The sequence below is a fragment of the Melanotaenia boesemani genome, chromosome 16 (assembly GCF_017639745.1).
Source record: "Melanotaenia boesemani isolate fMelBoe1 chromosome 16, fMelBoe1.pri, whole genome shotgun sequence".
In the NCBI taxonomy this organism is placed as follows: Eukaryota; Metazoa; Chordata; class Actinopteri; order Atheriniformes; family Melanotaeniidae; genus Melanotaenia; species Melanotaenia boesemani.
Window position 1 is genome coordinate 16,189,403 of NC_055697.1, and position 17,868 is coordinate 16,207,270.

The following is a 17,868-nucleotide window of genomic DNA, read 5'->3' on the forward strand; positions in this document are numbered from 1 at the left end:
AGTATGTTTGTACAGTTGTTGGGAGTGACAAAGTAAAATTTAAACCTCATCTCTTCCTACCTCTTAAAAAGGTGCTTTCATTACATTCCAAGTCTTTATCATGACTATATATTTGTGAGCTGAAAATGCATTGTGCACAGTTACATGACCAAATAACACACACTTAATCTGATAATTATAATTACATGTAATTTTCTTTCTACTTCTCAAAAAAAAAAAAAAAAAAAAAAAAAGTCGATTTTCCTTATTTGGACCTTCAGGCGAACTGTGTCGAATTTATCATTAAGCACAAGTACAGACAAACATATCAAGGACAGGAACCCATGTAAACAACAGAGCTGTAATTTGGGGTCTCCACAGGCAGACAGACAAACAGACACTGGGATGTGCAACTTAGGGCTCTAGGGCTCTTTACTCTAAAGTGTTTCAGTGCTTTTCATATTTTTACTTCATTTGGAAAAAAAAAGGAAAATAGAAAAAGGAGCAATATAAAAGCAACAATTTCTTATATAAAAATATACACAAAATTCAACAGCAGTACCAGCTGGAAACTGATTTCAGGCCCTACTGCTGCTCCTGCAGCCCTCTCTGGCATGTCCTGTATCTTTTCCTCACTTTATCTCCTGTTTCACTTCTCAGTTAGTTATGACCTAAGGATTCATGTTGACAATCACTTGGACAACAAAGTCCTTCTGGATTTTGGCATCTTGCAGACGAGTCTTGTCAGTCAAAAGTTTCCCGGAGAAGAACCACCTCTGACGGGTCACTTCGATGTCCTCCTGTTCTTCCAGTTGTTTCTTTAGCTCAGCGATGGAGTCCGCCATGCTGGCTGTCAGACGCACATCCTTTCCTGAGAGAGTCACACAGCAAACCATTGACAAAGATTACTGAACAAGCTAATGGATGCGGAGAAGCCATGAATTATAGATCATCCTCCAGCCAAAGTAAGACAAGTTGAGAAAAACTGGCTAGCATATTGGGGTTTTGTACACAGGATATATGCTGCAGCTATCATTACCTGTTGATAATCGCACCCGCAGCTGGAACTCTTCTCTGCATGGCAGAGGTTGAGCCTGTTTTTGTGTGAAGTCAGATGCTTTGCTCTCGCCGGATGATTCAGTGATGAGGTTGACAGGTGGGGCTAAAGTGTACGCTGGAAGCTGGTAACGGTTGCCCAGTTCATCATAACTTTCTGTGAGAGAGCCTGCAGAATAGAAATGAGCCTCATCAGCAACAAAAATCTACAAGCCAGATAATACTAGTGCATACAATAAACCTTCTTTGCCCTCTCCAAGTAAAAGCCTGTTTTATTTAGTATTATATGAAAGGATATAGTGACCTTGAATGAAGAAAGCAGCAGCAAAAACCCTTCTCAGTGTGAGCAAACAAAAGAGGCCAGTGCTTTTTCTGATGCATTTAAAGAGGGCACACATCACTGTGGTCATTATGTAACCACTGCAGCAGTAATCTCTGAGAAATTCATACTAGGAATTCTGCAAACTGCTCTTTGATATTGTGTAAATTGTTCTCATTGAATTATTCCTTTCTGGCACACAAAGTTCTAGGCTTACAATTTTTAAAGATGGCCGTGTCTTACCATGTGGCAGAGTGATGCAGGCTCCATCCACTATAGCCTGTGCTAGCTCCAGGTCATTGCACTCCACAGCCAGGGCAGCTGCTCTGAGTGCATCCCAGATCTCTTTCCGTCCGTCAAAAGCTGGAGCCGTATCCCAAAACTCGTCCCTCTTACTCCTCAGCTGCCCCTCTGTCATCGGGTACTCACTCTTCCATTTTGGATGCTCCTTCTTAAGAGGTTCATTGCGTGCTATTAAAAAGACAAGTATAAAAGAAATCAGGATGTGTTTAATCCAATCTAAAAAGCAGATTTAAGGACTCAGAAGGTGTGAAGAAGTTCCAAAAGTTCAAAGGGTAAACCTTTTACAGTTAAATTTATTCTAATGACATAATAAAGAACAGTATATCCAGGTAGAGAACAAATGCTTGTGGAGCATTGCCATGTTGACTCACGTCATGACAACTCTAAAAATAACTAAGCTCTTTTCCATTACCTCCAGCATTAATGGGAGTCAGAGCATTTTTTTATCTGTTAATCAGATGCTCTAACAAAGTTGTGCCAAACTGCTGTTTCTGACAAATTAGACACATTTACATTTAAATGGATAAGCTGCTATGATATTATAACATCATAACAGAAAAAAATATCATGAAACTTATATCGTTTTAGCAAAAATACTCTTGGTCATGTAAACAACAGTGTGTGATCTCCGATGCTGCAGGATAGTTTAACCTGCTGCAGGTAATGTCATGTCAACGTACACAGGAAATCGGTTTTAACAGTATACCAAGAAAGTCATTTTGATTCACAGAGGGAAGAAAATCAAAGCAGTTATTTATAGCACTCTGGATTATTGCAATGGCTGGCTACACATACTGTACATGTGCAGACACACACACAGACACACCAGTGGATTATAGGCAGTAATCAGGTTCCACATAACAGGCTTTATCTGTTCCTATCCTATATGGCATTGGCTGGACTGATGAGCCCTCTTTGGCCAATGAGAAGCGGTGAAAAATACACATGTTCAGCAACAGCAAACAGAAACAAAAATCACATCAGTTGTCACATTTTCTAACTGTGATGCTCTTCAAGACATAAAAATCAGTGCAAAGCTAATTTTTCTTTACCTTCCAAGTTTGGACTTTCAGAATGAGGAAAAATTGGTTAAAACCTATGAATAACATTTTCCCCTTTAACACAATAATTTTTGGGGGGCAAAGAACAACAAGAAGCATTTAATTGTAACTGTAATTTTAACTTAATATCACTGTTATACATAATTCTGTAAGTCTTCCCCAAACATTTAGTATTTTTTTAAATATTTTCTTTCTGATGTTAGACAGGCAAACAAATAATATGAATGCAGAAATATACCCTGTGATGGATTAAGCTTTGTAATATTTGTTCAGAAAAGTCCCATATTAATACAATTTTATTATTCTTTCATTATTTCAACTAATGTTCACTAAATAAATGACTACACAGTAATTTGTCATGCATAACATGCTTGCCACCATGAGACGTATGATAATTCATCACAAAATGGTATTCCTTGTGCATTAAGAACTATTCCCACCACAAAATATATTCATGTTTTACATGATCATGGTGCATCACCAGTGCATTGCCTCATTTCATGAAGCTGAGTTTTAATTTCCAAATGAATTCTAATAAAACTGAAGTATATTAAATAAGTTACAAATTTTTATCTGCTGAACATTGTTTCACATAGCTAATTAAAATACACCTAGAGATGTCTTAATTCATGTTGTGGGATTTCATTGAGTTAATGAAACTTTTATCCTCTGATGCACAGACATAAAAGGAGAAAATGTAATTTTATAATTTTATACATTGCAAAGTCCATTAATATGATAGCTAAACACATGCAAATAATTCTTTCAGGAACCCCAATGAGCCACCTGGCCAGCAGTCACAGGAGGGGACCCCAATATAATAGTTTCTGCTGACATAGCCTCAGACAAAAACCTTTTTCTAAACTTGAGCATCCTTCAGCAAGAATAAAATCTACTCTGAGTCTGTTTTAGGCAAACTGACCAGGCTTTAGTTTCCTTTCTTTTATGGTAGCACATGCAGTGATGTAAATACCATAACTAAAGGTACTAAGTTTAACTAGTTTTGCCATTAAACTTTGTGGAGTCATTTTCTGTAATCAGTGTCAGTAATTAGGGATGAAAGCCTGTAGTTGATGAAAAATGTCCCCTGTACCCCATTGCTGGAATAAATCAGCTAGTCTGACTGTTTGTGTTGGCTGTTGACAGATTAAGTATGACACCGTGTCCTCATTTGTTACCCAAGCTACCAAGAATCTAAGATTAGCTGCTTCTTTTTTCTGCTTTTTGTTTGTTTTTTTTCTTTCCCACCTTCAGACTTGAATGGTCCTGGTGGAGGTTTCTTTACACTAAAACTCAACCAAATATCTGTAATATATACTGTATTATATATTATATTTTTGATATATTATATATTATATGCTGTGTGTCTTATATTTTATATTATACATTATACTCTGGCAGCTATTACTTACTTATTTAATCTTATTTACTATGTTGTAGCTATGTTGTATTTTGTCTTATTTATGTTGTTGCAAATATTTCTATTTTGTTCTGTTAATTATTCTATTTTGCATTGACTGGAGGACTTAGTAATTTCGTAGCACTTTTTTGTTGAAATGACAAACAATGTTCTATTCTATTCTATTTGCTTGCCATGTAAATTAAAACATTATTTAGTGCATCTAATGTTGCTGCTGCATTATTGTATTGCAATTTTAACACAAAAACAGAGAAAAGGGATCAACTCACTAAAAAATCCTTGTTTAATGTCTTAGGTGTTCAGTGTTAGATGTGTATAATAACTGTTTTTGCATTTACTGTAATACATTTCTGTCTCTCTTGGTTTTTTGTTTTGTTGTTTTTTTATAGTTTGCAGTTTTTTTATATTGAATGCTTAATTTATTTAATTTCATTCTACTTGTTTACTTACAAACAACTTTTATATGCAAAATTATGTCTTTGTAGATTTACATTTTAATTTTGAATAATTCTGCTTACTAGTCAACATTTTCATCCTTATTTAATCTTTATCTAACTTTGTGTGCCTTTTGAACATGTTTTTATATGTCTTTCAGCATCTGAAACATTACAAAATACAAAAATACATAAACCATCCATCCATTAAAGTGATGTCTGATTTTATAAGACAACACACTATAATACTTCCATATAATTTATAATAGCAGATACACTGTTTATGAAATAGGTCATGTAACACAGATTGAGCTTAACAACCCTTAAAGCAGAAAATGTTAAAAATAAATATCTATACTTACTTCTCAGCAGCATCTTAAAAGGTGTATTTGGAGCATGATAGTAATGGTATTCCCTGGAGTTAGGCACTCCCATAGCTGTTCTTTCTCAGAGGTTTACTGTGACTGTAAGTCAAGCTTTTGTGCATCAAACATCCACAAAAAGGAGTTACAAAGAGTGACCACAAGAAAGAAAAGTGGCCCTTCTGTGTTTCTTGAAATATGCCTCCACCTGACTAGTTTAACACGATGAATAGAGTCCGATTCGGAGCTGTTGTAACGCTTCTCCAAGTGGTTAAAAATGACACCTTTCTCACTTTTATCCCTTTTAATAACAAACACTACCCAAAAATACCATCAGCACAATTCATGGAACTGAGTTCAATGTATGAGGAGAGTAGTCTGTGTCCTTGCCAGAAGGTAGCCTCTTTCCAAAGAAGCCTAATCCTATCAGCTCTATTTAAAGACAGGATAGAAATACTCAAAGGCAACACTCTAAAGCTATTAACAGGTTACAAACTCTGGTCAGACCATTACAGTCTGGAAGAAAATATTATTGTGGTTCTGGAAATGCCCCAATTCAGGGCAAAGCTCTATCATTTATTTTAATAGAAGTACATCTATGTCTAAAATGCTTCATTGTCATAATTAATAGTTACTGTTCCTTACACAGATCGCATGCCTGCATTTGACGAAAGTACAAGCTTTGAATGCATGAACTTGACTGGAGAAGTCATGCTTATCTAGCAGGTAAATTATTTCAACATGCTTGCATTTAATGCATAAAATCTTGTACCAAGTAGGTTAATGTCTAATATAAAAAACTCTGCAACACTGCTGCTGCTGCTCAATGCATAATGCATATCAATCCAGTCCGGCACACAGCCATTTGTTCACAAGGGATGGATTCAATGGTGTTTATATAATCTGTCCTACCAGAGCAGGTCGTCAGTCCAGATTAGATACAGTAAGCCATGGAGCTTGAGACATCTAACCACTGACTCTGCCAACTTCAAACTAGAGATGACTTCCATGCTACATTTGTGAAGGAAGAATTCATTGCACGAACTGTTAAAGACTTATATTTTGCTATGTGGATTTAAAAAAAAAAGTGAGTGAAAGAATGATGTTGTTCATTCACATCTGATTTTTGATTGATTGAGAAAATTTATGGGAACATAATGGCAACATATAAAATCAAAAATGGAAATAAAAAACATTTGAAGTGAGACACTTTTATTTCCATTGTTCAAAGATACAATTAAATTTAGATTCAAACAACTTTATTTATCCCTAATGGTCAATTTAGTTCAAATTCAAAAAATGAAATGGTCATAAGAGCAATCATATAGGCATCCTGCATGGTAAATATTTAATAGCAAATCCAATGACCAGTAAAGGCTTGTAAACCCTCTTTGGAGCAACTGAAATTCCTTTAGCTCTTGGTTGAGGGGACTTTCGTACATTCTTCAGAAAAAAGGCTTTTAGCTCTGTAAAGAGTCAACAAAAACCCAAAGCATGATCAAGTCACCTCCATGCTTAACAGCTAGATGTTCTTTACAGGAAACTATGACATTTTCTTTCTCTAAATATTCATTTTTAATCAGTGGTCACCAACTCCAGTCTTTAAGGGCTACTGTCCTGCAGGTTTTAGATGTTTCCCTGTTGCAGTACACTAAAGTTAAATCGGTAGGTCATAAAGAGGCTTGTGCAGAACTTGACAACAAACTGTTGGAGAACCATTTCATTTGAGTCATGTGTGATGCACCAGAGAAATAAAACCTACCGGACAGTAGCTCTCAAGGACCAGAGTTGGTGACCCTTACTTTAGATACTCATTTGGAAACCTCTAATACTAAATTGTGTTCTAAAAGTACCTGAAATGCTTTCCTTGTTCTTATAACCTTCTCCTGTTATGAAAACATAAATCAGTTTTATGAGAGATATAAGCAGTTAAATGACCTTATAACTGTTGATTTCAGGAAAGATTTGAAAAAACAGAGTATTTCTAAAAGACTGAATTTGGAATCTTTTATGTCCTACTTGTATCATTAACATTAATATTAGTTAATATTGTTAAATAAATTCAATGAATGAAAAGTATTTTATTAATCCTCTAATGACAAATAACAATTTAACAAAAACTGCTGTGGTGTCCTGGCTGTGAAATGTTCTGATATCTATAATTCTGGGGTGTCAGGGGATATATGCTGTTCAGCAGAACGTTTTTAATATAATGGCTAAATGCACACAAGAATATTAAAAACATTCTCAAACTCAAAAGTCATTGTGCCCCATAATGTTTTATCTCAATTACAATACCATCCTGCAAAAGCATGTGTAAAAACTTCTTCCCATTTTCTGGTTTTAGTCATAATAAAGCTAATCTCCAATGTGTTTTTGTCCAGAGGGTGCGGTTAAATGTGACCCACGTTCTTACCTCCACGTTTTTTGCTCCTTGCTGAGCCTCGGGCACTCCCTTGCCCATCCATCCTGCTCCTCCCAACGCAGCCTCCCATCACAGTCCCTACAGTCCAGATAAGGGAGAAAAATATATCTGAATTATACATTACATTTCCATATAAACTGTGTATAAAATGCATGTGTTATAATCCCGTATAAACAAATGGTATAAAATAAGAAGAAAAGTATAATCTGAGAATAATGACAGCTCAGCACTCCTTGTCCCTCTGAGGTCAGACAAGCTGCTATGTTTACGTCACGTGTACTGCCAGCTGATGGGTACACGCGCCAGAACATCATGCTTTTCTTGCTCTTGTGTCAATTCACACGTTCGAAAAACGACTTGATGCCGCGATAACATCACTGTTATCTGTTTTATATATTAAATTGCGTGCTTTTAAGATTATATGATTTGACTTAGCAAGAATTTACTTTGTTGAACTGTATCACGATTAATGAAAACGGTGGATACATACCAGAAATCCAGTCTGCTAAATTATGCATCCGTCTGCAGTTTGCTTGCCACATCCGAACCTGTCTGCAAAGGGAAGTTATCACCGTGGCCGTGACGCGGTGATCAGCTGAAAATACCAGCCTGCGGGGATGACAGACACGAAGTGGGGAGGGGTTGTGGGGGTCTGGCAGGCTGAAGATCGGTCAGTTCCTGCAGAGTCTTCAAGAAACGTTAACTGTTTCTGTAAAAGAATACGATCAAAATCCCAAATTCCTCAAACCATGGGACCCATCCGCTCAATCCGTGTGCTCTAAAATAGAATTAGAGCGACACTACTCTGTGCGCATGCGTAGTTTGGCCTCAAACTGAGACCAGAAGGGGGCGGAACTCTTTCAGAATAATAGCGTAGATTGGATATATGGAGCGGAAGTACTTCAGTATCGTCAAACTTTTATTGTTTGTCGTCAACGTTTGTGAAATTGACAATCATATTTATTTATTCAACTTGTAATTTTTTTATTTAATGAAATTTATTAAACTCTTGTGAATCCCTTAAGAAAATATTATATAACATTTTAGCCTAGGTTCAAAATATTCAGTTCCTATGAATATTTACTGCAATCATTTTTTTTACCAACTTCAGTCTTAAACATAACTATTAACTTTACAAATATTTAATATTTCCCAAATACTACGCGCAAACAGGGTTTTCTTTTTTTCATTCCAATTAAATACATGTCTTTGTGTGTGTTAGTGAAAATGTTGAGATAATGGAGCTTTGAGGATGTTTTTCAATGTATTTTGCATATTTTCTGCACTTGGTATACTATATGATATTATATATACATACATATAGCCAATTTCCACATATAGCCATATAGTGGAAATTGACACCACATAATAGATAACTGAAAAGAAAACCAATTTTTTTAACCAAAAGTTTAGTTTAAAAAGATTAAATACTTGCAAAAGTTTGTCTCCCTCCTATTAACACAGGTAAAGTTAATGACTTTGTATTGGGAAAATGCAGAAAATGTACCAATGGGTGCACAAGGGCTAAATTAGTAAAGGTTTTTGTTAAAGTTTTGCTTGAGAATACATAGTGATCCTACCCATCTTTACTCAGCACAAAGATGCTGCTGCTTATCTGCTGATTCATTTAAAGCCGGTCAGATAAGGTTAGATCGCGTGAGGTGAACTGCAAGTAAAGATAAAAGCAGAACCACTATAAATAATTCAGGGGGATTTTCCAGAAAGGAGGTTTAATAAATGCTGTGATAACGCCTGTGCTCGAGGTTGCTAAATTCTCGAGGTCTTAACCAACACCCGTTAATTAGCTACGGAACCCCGTATTGGTAAAGCCCATAGGCCTGTAGGCCTACTATGAAGCGGGATTAACACACCCATGTTGATTGGCATTTGCAATCCTTATAAGCGCTACTACAAAGTTGGGTATCAACTTGATAATTCAACCCAGGGTTTTCCCATATTGATCAGTGCACGCACACATAAAATGGGTGGTGTTTGCAGAGTCTGACCAATCGCAAACATGGAGAAACCCTGCAGAACAACCTACTTCAAAGAGGTGGGCGACCAAGCTTTGTTTCTTCACCAAAAGGATTGCATTTGCATCTATCTCTAAAAACTATTTCTCTCCTAAACGCTCCTCGTACGACAGGATGGGCAGGCCTACTACAGAACTGATTGGAGGTGGTGCTTTTATACTCCCTTATCTCTTATTCTGAACAATCCGGAGCAGTTTAATCTTTAAACTTGAGTAAACATGTCGTACCAGCGTCGTGGGACGGAAAACCCGGGGTTAACTCCGATGTTACCTCGAAAAGAGAATATCCAAACCTGTTAAAGCCTTCAACCATTGTGCCCCGAAATCACGATACAATGCAAATGACCAAACGCTGTGCGTCTTATTTTTCACAGGCTGAGTTACATGTCATCTTTGAGGTCTATGGCAAAGAAAAAAATATAATAATAAAATAAAAATACAAAAAAGCAGTACAGCTGTATCCGCCACAGCGACGCTTGGTGGAGGATTACCAGCAAAGTCAATACATAAGTGGATGTTAAACCCAAACTAGCTATGCAGTTGACATGGTATTTGATTCATAAATATAATATAATATAATATAATATAATATAATAACCCGTCCGCCTCCAGGGTTACATTAGTCCAGAGGGTACACTACAGGGCTACTAATTTTAGGGAGTATCTGTTTATGATTGCTAAAACTATTAATACAGAACTGGTGAAGCTACAGTGGCTACTAAGCACAGAAAACTCAAGATAATTAATTTATTTAATATTTTTTATTTAATTGTTTTTAATATTTACAGTAAATCATTCCACAGCACGAGTACAGTCACAGCAGCACAGAGCACTGACATCCTGAGGTAGAATCTTCTTATTAATTTTAGCTGCCTGTACTCAACGTTTCAGCTGCCACCAGCTTCAGAAGTGGACAGAGTGCTAACTGGACAGCCATCAGATGAAGCAGTGTCATTTAAAACTGTTTCAATTGAAGCTTGAGCCACAGAATCAGTGGCGTCTTGTGATTCTTCTGTAAGCTGTGTGAAGATGCAGTGATCAGCTAAAGCAGCATCATACAGGTCAATATTAACAGGTGTAGATAAAACGGGTGTGAGGGTGGCATCAGTAGGTGTGGCTGTTGCAGACGTGCAGGAACGTTCCTCTGTAGGTGCAATGTCGTCTACTATACAGCAGAGCTTTCTAAGGTCTCAACAACTGCTGTTACGGTGACACTATTGTCAGTCATTACAGATATGAATGAAGTACCCATTCAAGAGGAGCAGCAGGTTCATTTTCAGCATTTTCACCAACTGCAGAATTGCTGTTCCTTGAGGTTTTGGCTTCCTCTGCTGGTCCATCCTCTGAAGAGACACGAAGGTGTAACAATCTCATTGGCTGAAGAGGCAGCAAAACAATGAGTGACATCATAATTGACAAAATAAATTAATTGCTCAACAAGGTAATAAATGATCTATTTACCTCCCTATTTTTCAAGTGAAGTGTCTGTTACAACGATGCACACATATAGAAACACTGTCACTGACAAAGAGCTGGTCAGAACATGTTAAAAACCACACAAATGATCACATAATATTGACACCCGGAAGCTTCTTAATATTATACACTGTGTTGAGGTTGCTCTTATTCATACACTGTGTTTCACTTAGATATGATGTAAACAATAGTACTTACTCTGTACTTTTGACATGTTCTCAGATATGAGTGTTGTTGTGATTGGAAATACCTCTCATTCTGACTCAAGATAATAAACAACCAGACTGGTGTGTGCCAGATAGAAAAAGAACAATGCACATATAGCTGATGACGTGATAACTGATGACGGTTTATGGGCGTGCTGAGACCTTCATTTCCTGTGCTATAAATGATGTGGCAGAGAGAGGATATATTAAAAATCCTGAACCGCTTTGTCATATATGAAAGACAATTCTTTGACTTGAGACTCATTCACTAAGGCTTTACTTGGTAATAATGAATCATTTTCTCCACAACTGCAATAACAGCCATTCTAAGGATGCATCTACCTCCATCAGGGCAGTTGGGACATCTTTATTTTCAGTAAAATCCAAAGCTCATTTCCTCTGCACAGCACAAAAGAAAAGGTGGCTTGGCATCAGTCGTAACAGCTTCAAAAATCATTTTACACAGGTTTGCAGTTGTCTTAATAGTAATTATTAATAGTTTCAAGTTGAGAAGACTAACAGCCATAACTTAGGGGAGATGTAGAAAATAATTTACTTTGAAGTAAATCAATGTGGTATCAAATTCACTGTAAAGCTACTTTTCCTCATCCTGGCCCTCATGAAAATATGGAATTTGTGCACAGATTTGGGTTGTTACCACAGCAACAATTCTCATAATGTGACAAGGTAAGGACTTATTTATATTATTAGTGTTTTAATATATGACTTTTGTAGATCCCAAGCCAAGAATTCAAAACAAGATGTCACTAAAAGCAAATGGCTAAAAACAGGAGTGTAGCACCAACAAATCTGGTTATGATAACTTCCCTTAAGTGAAGTATTTAATTTCAAACCCAAGAACAGAAAGAATAATAAAAAAAAATAAACACTTGAAGTTTCAAATTAATATTGGAAACCTATGTCTTTCAATGGATTTAAATTCTTTCTAGTTTCTTTAAATGATCACTCCTGATATCTTCTGGCTTCCCACCCAGCTTTAAATGTTATTCACTGACATCTGCTGGAAAATTAAGTATTGTTGCACGTGTGAGGGCGGGTGGCATGAGCGCTGTAGGGCGAGATAGTGTTTGAACCAGGCTGAAATCTGCTGTCATCTCTTAATCACTTCTGTCTTCATTTTAAATCTCCCCTTTACTCACATTAGCACTCTTTAAAACATTATATATATATATTCTATAGGATGATGACGATGCAAGAAATATTTACCTTGGATTAAAATGCATATTTGGAGAAACAACTTCCATATTTTCCAGTTTCACAGATTTCGAAACATTTCAGCTTCTGCTTATTTGTGACATAATATAACAATCAAATCTGGCATGCATCTTGTTTAATCCTCCTCTGCTAGCATCAAGTTTCTGGCTCTGTCTGCATAACACTGTGACATAACCCCAGAGCTGGAATCTGCCCGCTTAGTGTAGTGAAACATGATTGTGAAGCAAAAAGAAAATATGAAAAAAAAACTCAATTCCATAACTGACCATTGTATTGAATGAGGCATTTTCAGAGTCCATGGTGTTTGATTTGTTTAACTAAATGCAATAAGATTTTTTAGCACTGATTGTGTCCCATTGTAAAAGTGAATACTGAAAATGTAAAATGCTTTAAATAAAACAAGTAATAAAGATTTATTAATAACAATTGTAAAATGCACATAACATTATTATTGAACGTTTCAATCAGATCATATTGAACTTAAATGGGCTGAGGAGGTATAGAGATTTTGATGCATCACTTTGTCCTCAAATTTAGTGTCTTTTCTTTAGGTTTTAATGTCGTTTGGAATAAAAAAATATCTTGCAAATAAACTGTTAAGACAAAATGTTTTCTTTAAAAAAATTTGTCTTTACAGGTAGTTCAGTCATATTTTTGTCATGTAAAAAATGGACGGAAAAAAGGAAAAAAATATATCTTCATGCCTTTATAGCACAATGCTCAGAGTCAAGTAAAAACACTTTCCAAAAATAAGTAAAAAAAAAAAAAAAAAACACACACAAAAAATATGGCACACCACCTTGCTGAAAAATAAATATGGTAGAGCCAAGAGCAATGCTGAACCAAGTTGTTGAGGTACTGTTGACTTCACCCTGTGTTTTCAGCAAAATGAAGCCATCAAGCACCATTCTTCTCAGCCAACCAACCAGTTAGGCTCAAAATATGCCAAACCAGTTCATCATACAGGTGTCAAATCCTTTTTAACTGGGAAAATGTCCCACGTCAAACCATCACCATGCGGGGCGTGTCCGGAGGGAAGGAGAACACGAGTTACCCAGTGACTAGAAACAGAAGACGGAGCAACGTTGGTCAAACACGAATGAATAACAGAGAATATCTGAACAGACATCAGAGAAACACACCTTCTTTTCTCCACCCCAAAGAAGATTTTCAAGTTGTTCAGCCTGCCATAGTTGAATGGGTTTCTGTATACCTGACAGAACAGTTAAAGGTAAAAGCAAAAGCACAATTAAAAACCCATTTAGGTTGAACCAAATATATTTCCTTCATTATCTCTGCCAAGGAGGTTTGTTAACAGGTTGTTAACAGGATAACAGGACAGTTAAACCGGGACAGTTACAGGTTAAAGTGGGATAGTTATAGGCAGATTTGCATGAAATTTCTACAAGAGATGGGGCATGGACAGATTACAAATGATAACACACCCAGATTCAGTACTAGAACCAGGATTTTTTTTTTTAAATAATACCTGTATTTTTACATGTTATTTGTACAAATGTTCACCTTTCCCCATTTGGCCATTCGCTTTGTTTCTTTGTTGTTAATATGCCTCTCGATGCTGGTCTCTCCTTTGGATATGAGAAATGCATGCCAAATGGTTAACGCTCCCAGGGCCACTCCCACAGTGCTACAAAAACAAAGCACATATTATTTCATCAACTGCCGAGACAAAAAGAATAAAGCAACCCTATTATACTATAGTGTAGTGTTTAATCGTGTTTAGCAATCTTAATGGGGAGTGATAAAAATGTAGAATACTTCAGGCAGTAATAGACTGTTCAGATAAAAGGGAAAGAAACCAAAACTGTTATGTGCAGCTCCTACATTTAGCCTGCATTGTGGGGAATATTTTCTACTACACTAATGCCCAAACATTGTATATTTACATTAACAGCATGAGCAGAGACATCTTTGTTCGTGCTAAATTCTGACACTTTTCCTAATACAAATACCCTGCACATGCAGTCGGTGGAATAAACCTAGATTACATTAGTGAGGATGTAGCAAGTGATGACATCAAATGTCTGCTTTACCTGGTGAGCACCCACATGTAGATGATACTCTTGTGAATCATTTTATCCTTAAAGGTGTATGGAGGTGCAGGAGTCTGATAGTTAGTCTGGGCAAAAGACAAAAACAGCAAATATTATACAACTATCAAACAAACAAAAAACCTGCATGAGCCTAAATTATTTTATAGGTTGCTTAATGCTGAAATGATACCTGACCAGATGGAAGAAGCCCTATAAGAAGTCCCATCCCTGTTACAGGTACCCCTGGTTTTTCCAAGTCCAAATGCTTAAAGCGCTAAAAGAATAGCCCACATGCACCAAGCCATGTGTTCAAGACAGAGACAAGGTTGTCAGTAAGTAAAAGTTGAGCCCAAAGGATAAAAGATGCAACAAAGAAAGAAAATTAAAGAGAGAACCAGGCTTATAGGGACAAAAGACCAAGCAACACAATCCACAGTAGTCCACCTTCTCACCTCGAGAGCATTGTATGCATCTAGAAACAGGTTTCTGCCACTGATGCTACAGTAGACACAGCCCAAGGTCAGGAAAAGGCAGAAAGAGAAGAAGTAACGGTGGTTAAAATGTCCCACGCAGTTATTCAACCAGGCTATGATGCTGATATTAAGGAAGGCTGCCAGCATGTTTTATCAAATGTCTTCTCACAGTGCTTATAAAACCAGTTAGGGGGGGAAATGTAGCAAAAAAAGGATACGACAGTGATGGTCCATTTTTAAAATGCACCTGCAAAGGCAAAGAAAAAAATTAGCCTGACCGTAATGATGGCCAGTTTAGCCAGTTAAATTTTTTTTTAACGCTGTCAGGAGGAGTACGTAAGTGTCCCATACTCTGATACGATGGCTACAAACTTAAGTTACACAACACAGGCTTTAGAAACAGAGCTGAAGCACAGCAGAGTTGATATTTTGAAATGAACACTGAGCTCTGCTTTAAAAGCCTCAACATTTTATGAATGTTGCAATTCAGAGAGACAAAAGCTTAATTAGATTTTCATACTTCAGTAAAAAAAAAGTTCTAAACATTACCCAGATGCATATGTGATTATACAAATGACTAAACAATCAGACCAGTTTCCACAGCACAAAGGATGCTTTATGCACCTATATAACTTTATTTAAATCCCAAAAATGCTGCAGCATTAATAATAATACACCTGATACTTAAAAAACATGGATTAAAGAAATTACAGAGGAGAAATGAGAGACTCACCTGTTACAGATACCACAGTGATGTGTTCTTGCTGGTTTAGGCATGATGCACTTTTTGCAGACCGACACAAATGGCCTGTCATTTTTTTCCTGAATGAAAGAAACCATTTTTCATTACCAAAGAGATCAGACTACCAGAGAAGTCAAACTACTAGTAGCTCAGCAGAGAAACTGAAAATATATCCTACTGTAGGGGGATATCCAGGGGAGGTCTTGGCAGCTTTGTAGTAGTGAAAAGCTATCATAATGAGATTCCAATGTCCATAACAGACATGCCAAGCTATCCATGGAGGGGAGTAAGTGTTGAGGACCAGAGGCAGTAGTACCACATACGCTATCAGCACAATGGAGCTGGTCAGTATCACCACCAGACAAACAAACACCTTAAAAACAAAAAACACAAACCATTTTATTGTTCTTTTACATTCACACTATATACTAGAAATAATCAATTAAATCCTTTTCTGGGTTACTGGATTAAAGATACAAGTTTATAAAAACTTTTCAGACAATTGAAGGCTCACTGGAAAACATCAATAAATGGGAATGATTTTGTACATTAAGTAATCTCCCAAGAAGTGACTGTACTCAGCTATTTAAAAGTAACATCTGAGGTGATTATCCTTTCTGCAAATGGATCTATCATATCAATGTTACACAAAGATCTTCACATCTCCAATAAGAAACTTCACTGCATCCCTGAAGAAGGACTGACACATGACAGCGATGGAAAAATGCTGTGGGGCAATTCCAAAAGGTACACATTCTTTTTTTATTTACATTATTTCCAAAATCAAACTAACATTACCTTATTAAACAAGCATTCAGGCATATAAAACACTTACTGTGCCAAACCAACGGGTGACATAATCCACTGTCAGAAACACTGGCTCAAAGACTGAGTCAAAAATCACATCAGAGTCTGTGAGGAAGTTGAAGTAAAGTGACTGCACCAGCACTCTAGTGTAAGCCCACGTTTCCCTAATCCACAAGGGTAGTCTGTTCCTTCCTCGTCTGCAACACAACCATAAGCGGACACTGCGAAGCAGGTGAAGCACAGAGCTGGGACACCACCGCATCCTGCATTTGTGGTAGGGAAGCACCTGCAAGGAAAATGAGGAAACAATTACATGCTTGTGGTAACCTGATACACTCATGCATTAGAAAATATAGCCCTATTTTGCTAAGGATCACACAAATTACAAATGCAAGATGCATCAGCAATAAGGAGAAGGAACAAAATCCGGAATAACAATCTAATAAAAGGGAAATAATTTACACAGTCAGTCGTGTCATCACAGTGTAAAAAATGTTAATGAGTAACAATACAAACCCTCAGGATATTCTATTTACTTTTTCTCTTTCTGTCATTCTTATCTGTGCGCATCTACAGTGAAGAAGAATTTCCTCCTTAAGGACAAAAAACTGTGTTCTGTAGATGATAGAGAAAAGGGGCACCACAATCTCTTCAACAAACAGCTAGAAACAAAACATGTGGCATTTTTAATTAAGTATCCACGTTCCCAACTTGAAGCCAGTATGCATAATTTTTTTTTTTTTTTTTTTTTTTTTTTTGTTTTGTTTTGTTTTTTGTTTGTTTTTTTGCAAAGAGACACTTAAATATCAGATGTAGCCACTATTTAAAGATGAAAAAGGCATGTGGTCACAAATGTATACAACAGAAAAATAGAGGTGATCAGGCGAACATTTGCATATAACTTGCCAAAAACCTATTGAGGTAATCTTGTTTTGCTGCATTCCGGACAGGGTGGAGTCTGGGTGGAGGTTCTGCATCTCCGTCAGGTGAGATGATAAGGGGTCTGGATTGAAGCGGACTCCTGATAGCATTAGTATTAGGCTTTACTTCATTGGTCGATTATACTGAACAGCTGCAAGGCAGCTATGACAGTCGCTTCAAGAAACCACAATGAAGCAGTTAATTTGTACATAATTCACGTGTCTGTTTACCATCTCACGGATGGTAATGCTCTTAAATCCGTTTTGTCTAGATAACACAGTTTTCCGACACTGTGCTGCGGTTCATAATGACATTTTTTTTATTTATTTGACAATACTCACTGATCTATGGAGAAAAGAAATCCGCCGATATCACCTTTCTCGTCGCCATTTCAAGAGGGAAATAAAAACGGGATTACTGCGATATATTTGCGAGAAGGATCAGGGACCGGTGACAGTTAACAGCTCTGAATCCCGACCTGAACTTAATGCGCATGCTCTGGAATACTGGCGAGGCGCATCATGGTAGTTTGAGTCAAAAATTGAACACAGTAGTTTAGCTT

At 36.8% G+C, this 17,868-nt stretch overlaps 2 protein-coding genes across 4 annotated transcripts; both read right to left on the reverse strand.

Annotated features, from left to right (window-relative positions):
* Positions 1-216: 216 nt before the first annotated feature.
* ubtd1a (ubiquitin domain containing 1a) lies at positions 217-8,164 on the reverse strand. 2 transcript variants are annotated; one of them, XM_042010219.1, is made up of 5 exons: positions 7,850-8,164; positions 7,351-7,437; positions 1,598-1,825; positions 1,019-1,204; positions 217-850 (listed from the first exon to the last, which is right to left on the reverse strand). In XM_042010219.1, the coding sequence occupies exons 1-5, from the start codon at positions 7,899-7,901 to the stop codon at positions 651-653; spliced, it is 753 nt and encodes a 250-aa protein (XP_041866153.1). In that variant the 5' UTR covers positions 7,902-8,164; the 3' UTR covers positions 217-650. The 2 variants fall into 2 exon arrangements, with proteins under 2 accessions (XP_041866153.1, XP_041866154.1); XM_042010220.1 differs by lacking the exons at positions 7,351-7,437; positions 7,850-8,164 and adding an exon at positions 4,935-5,457.
* A 4,539-nt stretch (positions 8,165-12,703) lies between these two features.
* zdhhc16a (zinc finger DHHC-type palmitoyltransferase 16a) lies at positions 12,704-17,783 on the reverse strand. 2 transcript variants are annotated; one of them, XM_042010217.1, is made up of 11 exons: positions 17,648-17,783; positions 16,414-16,671; positions 15,757-15,951; positions 15,570-15,658; positions 15,055-15,083; positions 14,816-14,949; positions 14,554-14,637; positions 14,364-14,449; positions 13,834-13,957; positions 13,452-13,522; positions 12,704-13,370 (listed from the first exon to the last, which is right to left on the reverse strand). In XM_042010217.1, exons 2-11 carry the CDS (start codon positions 16,645-16,647, stop codon positions 13,268-13,270), a joined length of 1,149 nt encoding a protein of 382 aa, XP_041866151.1. In that variant the 5' UTR covers positions 16,648-16,671; positions 17,648-17,783; the 3' UTR covers positions 12,704-13,267. The 2 variants fall into 2 exon arrangements, with proteins under 2 accessions (XP_041866151.1, XP_041866152.1); XM_042010218.1 differs by lacking the exon at positions 14,554-14,637.
* Between the last annotated feature and the right edge of the window lie 85 nt (positions 17,784-17,868).

Excerpts from the sequence above, each read along its gene's own strand:
- zdhhc16a (XM_042010217.1), bottom strand. The coding sequence starts at position 16,647 with ATGCGGTGGTGTCCCAGCTCTGTGCTTCACCTGCTTCGCAGTGTCCGC. Across the intron at positions 14,450-14,553 it reads GGCTTCTTCCATCTGGTCAG|ACTAACTATCAGACTCCTGC; the intron begins GTATCATTTCAG and ends TCTTTTGCCCAG. Across the intron at positions 13,371-13,451 it reads TTTGGGGTGGAGAAAAGAAG|TCACTGGGTAACTCGTGTTC; the intron begins GTGTGTTTCTCT and ends TTCTGTTTCTAG.
- ubtd1a (XM_042010219.1), bottom strand. The coding sequence starts at position 7,901 with ATGTGGCAAGCAAACTGCAGACGGATGCATAATTTAGCAGACTGGATT. Across the intron at positions 1,826-7,350 it reads AAGGAGCAAAAAACGTGGAG|CACGCAATGAACCTCTTAAG; the intron begins GTAAGAACGTGG and ends TCTTTTTAATAG. Across the intron at positions 851-1,018 it reads GCGGGTGCGATTATCAACAG|GAAAGGATGTGCGTCTGACA; the intron begins GTAATGATAGCT and ends TGACTCTCTCAG.